At 36.2% G+C, this 14,369-nt stretch overlaps 1 protein-coding gene across 8 annotated transcripts in view; it reads right to left on the bottom strand.

Annotated features, from left to right (window-relative positions):
- LOC129003148 (casein kinase I) overlaps window positions 1-13,912 on the bottom strand; it is a 94,204-nt gene extending 80,292 nt beyond the window's left edge. For 2 of the 8 annotated variants that reach the window (XM_054431401.1, XM_054431403.1), the window contains exon 1: window positions 13,200-13,906. In XM_054431401.1, the coding sequence (XP_054287376.1) occupies window positions 13,200-13,407 (208 nt within the window). In that variant the 5' untranslated portion in view covers window positions 13,408-13,906. Of the gene's footprint in view, window positions 1-13,199 lie in introns of all 8 variants that reach the window. The other 6 variants (XM_054431396.1, XM_054431398.1, XM_054431397.1 and 3 more) reach the window with 6 other exon arrangements.
- Window positions 13,913-14,369: the final 457 nt, after the last annotated feature.

Genomic DNA, 14,369 nt, shown 5'->3' with positions numbered 1-14,369 from the left:
AAATACGATAGGACCTTTAGTATATCAAATATAAACACATTTAAGATCCTAGTTCAGAGAGAAAAATGGAATGAAGTGTTTAGTGCGCATGGAGTAGATGCGAAGTATGAAGAGTTCAGCTCCCAGCTTCAGTATTACTTTAATGTGGCATTCCCAAAGAAATGCAAAAAAATCAAAAGTAAAGGCAGGGAAAAGATTGTATTTCCAGAAGAACTCTTTAATCTAAAAAACGAATGCTTCGCTCTATACGAGAAAACCAAACACCTCTCCTCTGACCATTTCCTAAAACAGTATTACCTCAGATTAAAATATAAATACCGGGACATGATTCGAATGTATAAGAGCAAATTAATATTGGAAAATATAGAAAATTCTGAAAACAAAAGTAAAACCATCTGGAAGATTATCAATGACAATAGACGAAAGCATGGAAAAGAGTGGAAACCCATCTCTCTGGTAAATAGAGAAGGAGAGGGAGTGAGAGAGCCGGTAAAAGTCTGTGAGGCACTCAATAATCATTTTACCAGTATAGGGGATCATTTATCAAGCGAAGTTAAACATTATTTAATAAAAAACGACACACATAAAGCCCAGTCAATGTTTCTTGCCCCCGTCACAGAGAGTGAAATAAAATGTATTATAAATTCAATGAAAAATAAAACATCGGCAGGACTTGATGAAATCTCTCCTAAAATGCTAAAGACGATTGGCGAATACGTAGCTAGACCGTTATGCCACCTAATAAATCATTCGTTTATCGAGGGGACATTTCCATCAGCCCTGAAAGTGGCAAAGGTTATACCGGTTTTTAAGAAAGGAGATGAAACACTTTGCGACAGCTATCGGCCAATCAGTCTGCTTTCTACAATGTCAAAGATTTTCGAAAAAGCTGTTTTGAATAGATTATATGACTTCCTTGAAACTCATAAACTACTTGTCCCTAACCAACATGGCTTCTTAAAAAATAAATCAACTACAAGTGCCATCCTTAGCTTGGTAAACAAGATAGTGAAAGACTTGGACAACAGGCAGTATGTAGCAGGCATATTTGTTGACCTAAGCAAGGCATTCGACATGGTCAACCATGACTTACTTTTAAAAAGAATGTGTGACTTGGGAGTCAGGGGAGTGGCACTAGATTGGTTTGCTTCATATTTAGGAGGAAGGCAACAGTTGGTTTCCATATCTAATGTTGATGGAGCTGGTTATCTGAGACAAAGTGCTTCTCAAAAATCCTTGATCAAGAGAGGAGTGCCCCAAGGGTCCGTCCTGGGGCCAACACTGTTCCTTATTTTCATTAACAGCCTTCCTAAGTGTGTCAGCTCGTCAACAACTTGCCTATTTGCCGATGATACGTCCCTTATCCTTTCCAGTCCATCTATGGAATCATTGGAGCTAATGGCATTTCTAGAATCGAACAGTCTTCTGCAATGGTGCTATGAAAACCAGCTGATTTTGAACGCGGAAAAAACTCAAATGTTAAACTTCCACATGTCTAATAGGTCTTCGTCAGCAAACAGCTGTGGCCTTAATGTTCTTCTAGAAGATAAAGTAGTGACCTCGTCCCAGAGTGTAAAGTTTCTTGGTGTGATACTGGACGAAAATCTGAAATTTCATCATCATATTAAAAGTGTAACCAGTAAAGTTTCCACCGGGATTTTTGTTCTACGAACTCTGAAACAAAAGGCTGGTAATGAGGTGCTTCTGTCCGCATACTATGGCATAGTTTTCCCATATCTATCATATGCTGTATCCGTCTGGGGAAGTGAAAACCAAAGAACTTTGCTATTGTTTCGTTTCCAAAAAAAGGCCCTAAGAGTAATCTTCTCCCTTTCAAAAAAACAATCGTGTAGAGAAATCTTTAGGCAGTACAACATTCTAACATTTCCTTCTTTGTACATATTGGAGACACTATCGTTAGTTAAAAAGAATCTTGACATGTTTGATGTTGCTTCCTGTCACAGTTATTCACTCCGAAATACTCACAACATTCCCATACCCAAACACTCCACTTCATTCTTTCAACATCATTTCCAGTACAACGCTACACAGCTGTACAACAGCCTCCCTCTGGCGTTGAAGACCGAGCAGGATCACCAGACTTTTAAGAGGGCGGTGAAGAGATTGCTCTTAAATAAAGTATTTTACAGTGTCCGGGATTTTTTGGCTGGTAGTCACAACTTGTAAATAGTCTTAAACATTTTAAATACCTAAGAAGTTGTGTATTTTAGTTTTACTCCAGTTCATTTTAGTTTATTTTGACATAGCTAACACTAATTGTAATTGGTTGATTTGGCTAAATAAATGACTTATGACTTATGACTTATCAACTAATAACACACCAACACCCTTACTACTAACTCTCTGAAGGATGGCACAAAACTGTTGAGAAATACCGAATTTGAAAAGTATTACATGAGTCAAGCTAATAGGAGGGCATTCCACTGAGATTCCGCGTGACCAACCCTCTGCAGGGCATGGTGGTTGGTACAGTATTTGTAGTTCTGCAACCTAGCGTCTTGGGCGAATAAAACTTTTTTTTAATATTACAGTTTTACAGTATTATATTAGTATTTGATCACCTCTAGTGTAATTAAAAGCGTCGAACAGATCATATACAATGCAGTGTTATATAAGTGGTAAATGAACATAAAACTTGTTTCTTAGTGGTAAATAATTATTCATTAAAGTAAATATATTCTCAAGAAGAGACGGAATAAATACTTATAAAGGAAATACTCTAACAGTCGCAACACTAAAAACTTAAATTAACATAAAAATAACTCATAAAATATAAATACGAAAGGGCAAATCAATCACTTATTTTTCCAATCAACGTATTATTGTGAAAGAAATTAAAAGGTTAAGACAGAAATGGGAATTTTAAGTCTCCCGTTTCTCCCTGTCTATCTGAGGAATCCGCCGTGGCAGTTTCAGTGTTTCTAGCCCTCTCAAAAACACCCTTATAATCCTCACTAATTGCCGTGGCAGTTTCAGTATGGAGCATGATCGTAAAACGTCGTGGCAGTTTCGATGTCCCCTCTCCAGCTACAAATAGCGGCAAGTGGACGCGCGCTCGCCCGCACCGCCTATACAGGGCGGAGTAATCTGCAACGAAGGACTCTTCAAAATTGGCCTGATATTAACATTAACGTCTCATCAGTTGAGTTTAGACCATTTTTAAACAATCCGTATTTCGATCAAAGGTATTTCCAGCTCTTCGCCTTAATTTGTTTGCCAATTCGTCATCTGAGTGGATTTAGTTCCCGTCTTGTTTTAAGGTTGTCGGTTCGATTCGATTCAAGTCAGTTGTTCTAATGAGCTTTTTGATGGGTCCAAAATGGACCAAGCTTGATCATTGGGCTTGCTTTTGACTACAGAACCATGATACGATCGCCAGAAACAAAGCTCTCACCTATACTCCGTTCAAACAGCCGTGGCACCTGACGGATTAGGACACCCCATGAAAACCCTTGGGGCCTCATAATCCCTCAGGTGCCATGGCTGTTTGAACGCACTATAGCCATTATCCACGCCAAAATGTGCACCCTGGTATCGTATGCATCAAATTACACGTTTTATTATTTATTGTTTCTGATTCCAGGGGGAGGGGGGTTTGGAGCCAAAAGCAAACAACACACAACTACGATGGGGGGAAATAGCGACGAGTATCTGTCAGAAGATTGTTTTTGTTTGGTTCACAGAAGATTTGGCATCCTCTCAAAATCTGAAATGTCCTTACTTTAACAACCAATTTCACTAAAATGACTTAATACGTTTTGTACAGTATAATTTTGTCTTTATAGGTAATTACAAGATTAACAATAAATACACCTGGATGTTATTTTATTTATGCTGAATGATTGGTTAATCATATAGCTTACTAAAGATCAAACTACCATGCTTAGTCTTAAAATAAAAGCAAATAAAACAAGAAAACTCGACGATATACAGTAATACCACGGTGTTAACCAAAGTATTTCAAACAGACACGCTAATTATTGTATAAATATAACGTTTGTAAAATTTTAAATCGTAATTCTTTACTATCAAACGACGGAACGTTTTAAGATATATTCTAACGGTTAGTGCATTCAAGCCACAGATAGAAAACATCAATTAGCCTATTCAAATTTCCCCGATTACAACATAAAAAAATTCCTCGAACTGAACTGATATCCGGTTTATCTTTGGACCCAAACATTTGTTTTTGCGACACTGCAACAAAAAAGACTAGTTTGTGTTGATCATCGATGTATTGCTTAAAATAATAATGCATAAATTCTGATTCTGTTGACTCTAAATTTCTACCTATAATCTGAAGCTTTTATTCCTGATTCATTGACACGAAGATAGAGAGATACAGGAATCTATTTACTCCAATAACGAATTGCGTCCAGTCCAACTGCAGAAGAAAAGATAACAAGTTTACTGTGCGGCATTGCCACTGGCTGGGTGGAGGGGGGGAGGTGCGAAGGATGACTCAGGTTAAAAGGAGAGAGAAGATATTCCCCTCCCCTCCCCGCAACAATGCAACAGAACCAGGATAGACAGGTCCCAACGTGTTCAGAGTTCAGATCCTGATTCGATGCAATTTATAAAAATAGTTAGCAGAACCACAGAGGACATTCTCCTTATGTCCTTGGGAGTTTTTGGATTTCTTTCGTTAATACACTACAATTAGGAGGCTTTATATCAACAATACACAATTTAAGTTACTTGTTTGCTATTTGTGTGTAATCCTAAAAAGGGATTGTGGATCATTATAGCAATGCATCAAAAACCCGTCTAATGAATTAACTGATAAGGACCCGATTTTTAAGCTGGTTCCGTCCAGTTCATATATAGCCAAGGAATAGGGCGTTGTTTTGAGCGAATTTCCCATATAGGGAATAAGCTGTTACCGTAGTAGGCCTACTCATGGTAAGACCTGAACCCGGGCCCGATTTAATTTTTCATTTTGAGGTCCCTAGAGACCAAAAACACCATCCGTTCAAATTAATATACCATATTGTAATACATGTTTATTTGAACGAGTTCGCGATCCAGCATAATCGGACCATGGGAACAGGGGTTTATGGGGGGGGTTTTATGTGGTAAAAATGGGGTTTTCCCATTTTTGACCCTAAAAACAAAAAAAATTCAATTTCTTTCCAAACCGTTTTGCAGAGCTTAAAAAAAATAATTTAATATATTGAAGCACTGTTGTATAATGTCTAACAGTCACAGAGAAAATTCAAAAATAGTGTAATTTAAAATTCTCATGTTATTCTTATGGAGAAATCCTTGTATCGTAAATATGTGTAATTATACTTCATCTGACAGATTTTTTTAATTTCTTTGGATCCAATTAAGACTCTCATTTAGGCTACTAATTAAAAAATGGTGTGAATTTTAAGACTTTTATCAGGTTTACATGGTTTTTCTTCTTTTTGATTTTATTGAAACATGAATAAAATCGTTTCTTTTTTTATCATTGATTTGTTCAAAAATTTCTCCAACTAAAATTAGAAAAAACTATTTAAACTTACGCTATACAAATTAGAATCCTATGCGGTAAAAATTTCAATAAGTTTTAGTTATTGTTCATTATGGTAACGTTCATAAAATATATTTTGTTTTTGATTCAATAACGTAGGTTGTACAGTAGGCTAGTTACATTAATTAAACATCAATAAAAAACATAAACAGATCATAAATCAATTTGATGTTTAAACTTACACCTGGGAAAATATTTTAGAATATAGGTTTTCGCTATGTATCGATATTAAATATTGCAGGTTCTCTATCGGGAAACTCTACCCAACCCCCCACCCTGCTAATTATTGTAGCCCAGTTAGCCTAACTTAATGCTTTTTAAGGCCGGCCACACACAGAACCAGGCAAGGCGGGGCGCGACAGGGCATTTTGCCCCGGGGCGTCTTGTGCGACGGGAATTGCACGGGTGCTTATGGAGCTCCACACACAGGACCAGGCGAGGCAGGGCAAAATGCGAAGGTCTCCAAAATTATCTGCGCATGCGCGGTGATGTAATTTATTAACCTTACGTGATAATTTTTGTATGGATTATTTTACAACCGATACAATTTACATTTATGACTGAAACAATTTATACGACCAAAGATTACACATTTGATACGACTATACAGTGTTATTAATACAGTGGTTGAATAACTAATACTTAAATCTTGGTATTGATACTGAGGAAAGAGAGGGCCAACATACATATTATTATTAAGGGTTTCAAAAATCACTCCTCTGGAGGTATGACTTTGAATTTTGTTTTCTATTCTGCTCCCAAGTATAAAGTCAAATTAAAAAGTTGGCTAAATCGGCTCAAAGCTCAGAAATAAAAAATCCTATATGAATTTTCTGGTTTACGTGGGCTAAACCTTTTACTTGACGTGCCCTGCCTCGTTCTGTGTGTGACAGCAGCAGGACAGGGCAAGTCAGGTGTCTCGTCGTGCCCTGCCCTGCCCGGTTCTGTGTGTGGCCGGCCTAACCATTTAAGGTCAAAATTTTTCCCATTTTTTGCCTTTCGAGCAGTCGGGAAAATGGTGCCCGGTGACTTATACTCTCGCCATTTGACCGCAAAGATATTTTTCTTTATAGTATAGGTTGCCATTTTTTAGCAGTCGGGAAAATGGCGGGCGGAGACCTATACTAGCCGTTCGACCTTAAAGGGTTAATAATGAGGTTGGATTAACTTCCACAGTAAATTTGTACACTACGGACACATAGGATATTGAAGTAATGTTGACAATAATACTTAAAAGACCTGAAATGTTATTCCGAAAGGTGGAAATTTGGTTTTTTTTTAGTGGAGGAAACGATTTTTGGGAAGTCATTTAAAGGGGAAAGGGCCTAAAAAAGGCGGTGCACTCACCTAAAAACGCCGTGCAAATCTGATAAAATTTAACCTAACTAAACCTAACCTAACGAAACTTCTAACCGTTAGAAAATTCCTTTTTGTGTCAGAATAGGTATGTAAGGTAGGTACAAGGGTGTTCTTAATTTGAATTTGTGACTGCATTTAAGTATTTAGAAGGTGGGCCTAGTAGGTCGGATTAGGTACCGGTAAGGTAAAGTTTAGGTTGGACAATGAGAGTTGTTAGTTTATGTTATCTCTTAAAATCTCCAGATTTTTTTCCAATTAAAATTGGCAAAAACATTGCAAAATACTATTTCAATAATGCAAGCAACGTGATGTCCTTTTCAATTGACAGATCTACAAAAATGAATAATTGATCAGCTAGTAAATACTGTATGCATTTACGTTTAAAACGATGGTTAGAATTGAGGAGGTAAATATAACTGTAAAATAGGATATAAAAATTCCCACTAAAACTCGCCACTAAGGTAACTTACTTTACCTAGATATTCAATCAATAATTTGTAGGCTTCTGTTTTCTGTTTCTTCAGATGAATGCTCTCACGATTGGCCGGAAATATAACGTTTCCTAATTGAGTAAACTCTTCTACCCACACTTCACTACATTGCCAAGAATACCATGTTCTACCTCGTACCTTTTTATTCCGTCTCCAGTCCTTAATATAGGCAAGGGTGACTAGTGTCAGGTCAGAAATGACTCATTTTCAAACCCATGTCATGAAATTGATTGGTCCATATATCGGACAGAAGTCTTCGTTATAAGATACAAATACAGACATTTTCAACATAAAAGACATTCAATGAAGGTAGTCGGCCATATTTATGAGGGACACACTGACGCAGGTAGCACGGCGGACACAACCTTTATGTGTCGACATGTATTTGTATCTTATAACGAAGACTTCTGTCGGATTTATGGACCAATCAATTTGATGACATGGGTTTGAAAATGGGTCATTTCTGACCTGAAACTAGTCGACCCTTGACTATATTAAGGACTGGAGACGGAATAAAAAGGTACGTAGCCTATCATATCATTCGTACAACATCAGTCTTGGTGGCAATAATGTTTAAACAAATTTATAAGATTAAACGTAGTGATCATCACGACACTGAGCCGCTGTTCTGTTGTCAATCATCATTCCCCCCTATCTGAGAGCAATAGTACCTATCAAGTGAGAAATTTAGGCAGAATTAATTTTATCGAAAACTTGCAAGACACACTCAGTTTTAGGTACTTTAACAGATGAAGCTGAAGGTAGGCCTACTTTATGAAAATCAGTCGGGTAGAAGAGCCAAACCGACTCGACAAAGAAAACCCAATAATTTTAAATATAGGGTGCGGCATATTTAAGGTGTTTTTGTTTTAAACATTATTAAATTATCTTACAGATAATTGCAACGGAACCTCTCCATGTCTACCTTGTTGAACGTATGCATGGAACGGCCGCTGAGTTGCAGTGATTTTTTAAAAACGACTTTAGTGACAAAAGCACGCTGCTCAGATCACCACAGGATAGGCTAATGGCATTGTGTAAGCTTTCCAACTAGCCTACCCCTAAAGAGGCCTACCGCCCTCAGACGACCTGTCGCTGAACAGTGCACTGCAGAAAGATATGATAAGTTAACCGATGATATCGGTTTTTTGGCCACACTCTGTATAAGCCTATGAGTTTACTAATAAAAGGTTAAAAACCTGTAGGTTTCGAACCTGGGTCGCTGACTTAAACCAGGCTCACAGACAGTACTACGAGGTATTTTAAAACCTTTTATTAGTAAAATAGGCCTAACTTAAGTGATCCAGAAGCTAAAAATGTTAAAATATAAGTTTACATCCCACTGTACCAACCTAAAATTTGTATTGCATTCCAAAACTAAAAGTACCTTCCTAGCCTAAGTTTAAGATCTAAGTTATGTGGTAAAACATTAACAAACATTTTTCCACTACTAGGCCTAACTACGGTACGTGTTATCCACCCAAACTCGTCCAGCTCTATCTGTCTATAAAACTAGTTGTCAAACATAACCCTATAGGGCCTACTTGTGAAACGGACGGCCTGGACCAAAAAATTGAACCTGCAATAATCACATTTCCAGAGCTTTCTATATTTTGTCGTACCTAAACACATTATCTCAACACAGGTTAAAGACCTTAGATAAAGATTGGTAGGCTAGGCCTATTTGCATTTCGAGATAAAATAATTATGCATAGTTTTCCGCTTAAGAAAGTAACTTCAAAAGCCTAATTGACAAGGGGGTTGAATGTGAAGATGAGTGCAAACATTTGTTTAATACATACTGTGGAAACTATCTAGGCCTAATAAGTTAAGGATCCATTTCAAGAAAATCGCAAGATCGCTTTTTTTTTCAGACCACTCAAAATTTAAAAGATGCATAAAAAAACTGTTAGTTATTTCCTGTTATACAGCATAAAGAGTTCTTGGACCACAAGATTCGGAATGCTGTAAAGCCTGGTGTAGGCTATAGATAGCAACAGTTGAGATTTGTTTAAATTACTGTTGTCTAGCCATAGTTTGTAAATACCTTACTGTAAGTTATCTTAGATAGATTAATAAGAATAAGGAAAACTGACTTTAGAGTCTAAACCTACACCTTGAACCCGCACCATGATTATTAGTGTTATGTATGGCCATTATTTGTTAAAAGTTTTGTTCGTGTATCGTGTTTATCTTTTGAAGACTTCTTGACGACCTCCTAGGAGCGACAACACATCTTAAAGGCTTGACAATGACACCTTGAGTGTCGAAACCGGTTGCTATTCAGACGACCAATAGATTACGTTGGCAACAAAAAGGTATGTAGGCCTAACCTCTAGAATACATTGTTAAAAAAGGGCCTAGGTAATCCGGAAGGCAAAACCTCAAAAATGAAAATGTTATAGGCTAGCCTACTTATGTTAATTATACCATAACTTTGATAAATGCAATATTTAGGCCTATTGTCAATTTTAGCTCAATAAAATGATTTGATTTGATCACTAAAAGAAACTTTGAAATGCAAAAGAATTGACTGCCAGCTCTTCAGAAACCAAATGATAAATTGAATTAGATCATTTTAAAGTTCGATCAGTTAAGTTAGGTCACATTGGTTTAAACGAGGACGAAATTCAAGTCGCTACGAGTAATATCAAAAGCAAACTAGAACCTCTTGCTGCTAAAATAAGTTAGATACCGTAACTTTGAACATTGTAGTTAACTTATTGTTTCAGTCTTAGAAAGCAAGTTGGTAAATCTAGTTGATGTTGCTGACAGAGTCGATTGCTTGGAATCTAAATTAAGCTTTACGTCGGCTGTTGTTGATACAACTTGGAAAAAATCTGGAGTGAAATTGGAAATAGAGAATCCTGATTCTGAAAGTTAACATTCATAGTTCATGGGACCGAGGAAAAGAATACTGCCCCGAAGTACCTATTTAAGCAAAAATCAGACGTGATAACGACCTAGTCTGCATATTGATCATTTATTGTAAACCTGATAAATGTTATTGGATAATAATCTGAAAGTTTTCATTAGCCAGAGTTCTTCAGGAAAGAAACCTAAAACCTCTCAAAGAGTGCATCAAGGATCGTTCTAACATGAGAGAGTTTAATAAAACTGCTCTCGTTGAGATCGATCAAAGTCTTGAGAATGTCAGTGTTACAAGAGACAATACTAATGAGGAAAGAAAGCGCCTGTAAGAACTATGAGACATAGCCTACTAAGTTAATTGTTCCATCTAGGCTAGGCTACATTAAGTTATCATTTAATCTTAGGCTAAGCTTATCACAAATACCCCCGCCGCAGCAAATCTGCCGACTAAGCGAATTTCCATTATCTCTAAATGATTTTCAATTGAATCTATTTAGGTTTAACGAGTAACTAGGTTTGCTGCCACAAGGAAACTGAAACTAATTAAGTGTGTTTTAGTAAAATATTAATAGCTTAGTATAAAATAAATAAATTTGCCTAGTTTGATCAAAATATATCCATAAACAAACAAACTACAACATTTTCAATATTCTCCATAAGAAAAACATGGGAATTTTCTCCGTTACCAATAACCGTAAAAAAACACTTTGATATAGGCCTACTAAATTATTTGTTTTTTAAGCTCTTTAATATGGTCTAGAGATAAATTGGGAAATTTTGTGTTTGGGGGTCAAAAATGAGAAAAACCAATTTTTTCCCCATAAAACCCACCGGGAAACCCCGTTCCCATGGTCCGATCATGCTGGTTCCGCAAACTCATTCAATTTTATCTCGCCTTACACCTTTAAACCAAATTTCATCAAAATCAGACAAAACTTACTCAAGTTATCGCGTTCACGGACACATATATATATAAATCTAGGCCTATACATATATACAGAGTGTTTCATTAAAGCGTAGCGGGCTATGCAGATTCAGATTCTACATGCAAAAATAAGTCGAAAATGAAGAATAACTTTTTTTCGATTTCGGCTTAGTTTGGCCGTAATCCGCCATTTTGTTTTTTTTTTTTAATAATTAATTACTCAAAAACACTTGGAGATATTTTTATGAAACTTGGTATAAACTTTAAGTCTACAGGTATAAACATTCTCCAAAAATATCTTCGATCAGGCTCATCTAGTTTCAAAATGGCGACCATTTAATTTTTTTTTTTTTGTAATGGCCGCTTTTCAGTGAGTTTTACTTAAAAGAATTTAAATGGCCGCCATTTTGAAATTTGATGAGCCTGATCAAAGATATTTTCAGAGAATCTTTATACCTGTAGACTTAAAGTTTATACCAAGTTTCATAAAAATATCTCCAAGGGTTTTTGAGTAATTAATTATTTTCAAAAAAATACAAAATGGCGGATTACGGCCAAACTAAGCTGAAATCGAAAAAAAGTTATTCTTCATTTTCGACTTATTTTTGCATGTAGAATCTGAATCTCTATAGCCCGGTACGCTTTACTGAAACACCCTGTATAGCTACAAATTTGAACGAATGGTGTTTTTGGCCTCTGGGGACATCACAATGAAAAAGTAAATCGGTCCCGGGCCTAGGTTTTACCGTGCCACCTACAGTAAGAGCTACTTCCCTATAGGGAAATTCGCTAAAAGAGCCCTAACTTAACTTAAGTTTCCTCAGTGTAGGTAAGTTAGGTACCGGTAGGATATCATAAAAAAAATATGGTACGGTATTAAGTTAAGATACGGTACAGTACTCGTAGGCCCAGGCTATGTTAAGTATTTACTCTAGTAATATGGTACCGGTACTTAGATATTAAATTACCAGTAAGTTAAGAGGCTACGTTACGTTATCTTGCCATTTAATAAGCTATTTCTTGGATTACGCCTAAGTAATATAACTGTAATTTTCATTTTATTCAATCCGAGGCAATGCCGTTCACAATCATTGTCATTTTAAGGCATGTCATCATGGTTAAGTTATTTATTATAAAAATTGGTGGACTGGACAGTTTATAAGCTATGAATAAATAAATATTAAAGAGACCTAGATACAATTGACAGAGGATACACACAACTAGGGTAGGCTAGGTAGGTCCAGGCCTGTTCAAGCTAAACTTACTATCTGTCTTTCGTACAAATAATATGCTGACCTTCCCATCAATTTTCATTTTTGAATCTTTGACCTTCTTAAAAAAAATCAGACAATGTTTCATATTAGAGGGTCATCTCACCACAGCTACAATCTAAGGAGGAACTTTAACCTACATATTCCACTAGCCTATCTCGTAAGTTACCACTTTCCATAAAAACCAATCATTCTCCATGTGTATCCGTCTTTTTAATTCTCTGCCTAACACAATCAAGGGCAAACATGATTTAAAAAAATTTAAGCGTGGTCTGAGGGAATATTTAGTTGATAAGGAATTTTACAGAGTTTCCTCGTTTTTAAATTGTAAATAGTTTGTAGCCTACCTTTTGAAGTTCGTATCTTTATTTTGATGGGTCTGATTTTACTTGTTTAGTTTTAGTGACTTTTGTCCTGTACATTTATGTAATATTATGGCAATAAAACATTCTGATTCTGATACTAAGGGAGTGGAAACTCTAGGCCCACAGCCTAGGGTCTTCCTAACTTAAAAGATGGACTAGGCCTACGCCTAGTTTGGTATCACTACCGAAAATTAAATAGGCCCCCAGAGTTCCCAGAATTAAAATGAATATACAGTAGGCCTAGCCTTCAAACATTCTCACTGCTAGACTAGGTATTCTAATTAAGTTCTAGTTCTAGGCCTAGGCTGTTAATCAAAGCAAAGGCCTAAGCTAGCCAACTAGGCCTATTATAGAGGAAATCATCAATATTTAACTCACCTAATCTCAGTTCTCCAAAGTTTCCACATCCGATTTTCTTTCCTACTCTAAAATTAGGTCCAACCATAAGAACTCCTGCAGAGCTGGAGACACTGTGCCGACTGGAATGCATGGCGGTTCTTGTCGCTGCTAGACTAGGTCTCCTTTTAGCATTCACGTCACTCGATTCTTTTTCTTTGTTATTTTCTCTAGGATCGCGTTTCTGCATAATGCGAAAACTACTAATAAAACTGGTCAGCACTCCAAATGGCTGCTTATGGTAAAGGTAGGACCCGGGCCCATTCCACTCGATAATTTAGAAACCATATCACTTCACTGATTTCAATACAACTCACGATTAACTTGACACAACGTTTTTGCTTTCCAAAATTTCAACACTTTCACATCACAAAAACTTCACACAAAAGAACACTCCATCCTAATTTACAAATTACAAGTGAATTTTATGAACGAAACAATAAACTAACACCAACCCTCCATCATTATGTTCTTGTTCTTAACTTCAGTTCACATCAATTCTTACCACCCCTCTCATATGGTCGCGGAGGAATACAGAAATTCTACACACAAAATACTTGTAATTTTGATCAAAAACCACTACTGCTGTCCAAAAATATGCAAAATTAAATAAAGATAAAGGCTCAAAACTAGCCAAATTATTAAACTAAAGGTAAAATTGCACAGTAAATTTCACGGGACTATTTCCTTGCAGATAATATCAAGCAGCTGAGCTCACGCATGAGCTGACTTTTTACCCAGACATTAACAGTTGGCCAACCTAACGCAAAAATTAATTTGATTTTGTATGACAACTAAGTAATATTTAATATTAAACTGCATGGGTTTCTATCATATATTACAAAATTATTGCTGTATTATCACTGTTTTTTTGTTTACGCATCTTATTCCTTTTCACTTGGACCACCTCTTTTATTTGAATCTCACAGACTTTTGTCTAGGTAGTTCGTATAATATTCTACTTTGATCCTTTGAGTTGATTATTATATTAAAGTAGTTAAATACCTTTTTTATTACCTGTGTTCTTGAGTAGATTTTTATTATTTTTAAATATTATCAAGCCATTGCTAATCAATGTTTATCCAAATTTCTTGATTGAAAAATTCCTTCTATTTATTAAGACTTAGACCTACTTTTATGTTATAACCATTT

The sequence above is a fragment of the Macrosteles quadrilineatus genome, unplaced genomic scaffold, assembly GCF_028750875.1.
Source record: "Macrosteles quadrilineatus isolate MER2022 unplaced genomic scaffold, UCM_ALF_1.0 Scaffold_9__3_contigs__length_116548681, whole genome shotgun sequence".
Classification (NCBI taxonomy): Eukaryota; Metazoa; Arthropoda; class Insecta; order Hemiptera; family Cicadellidae; genus Macrosteles; species Macrosteles quadrilineatus.
This window is presented reverse-complemented; position numbering and strand designations above follow the sequence as displayed.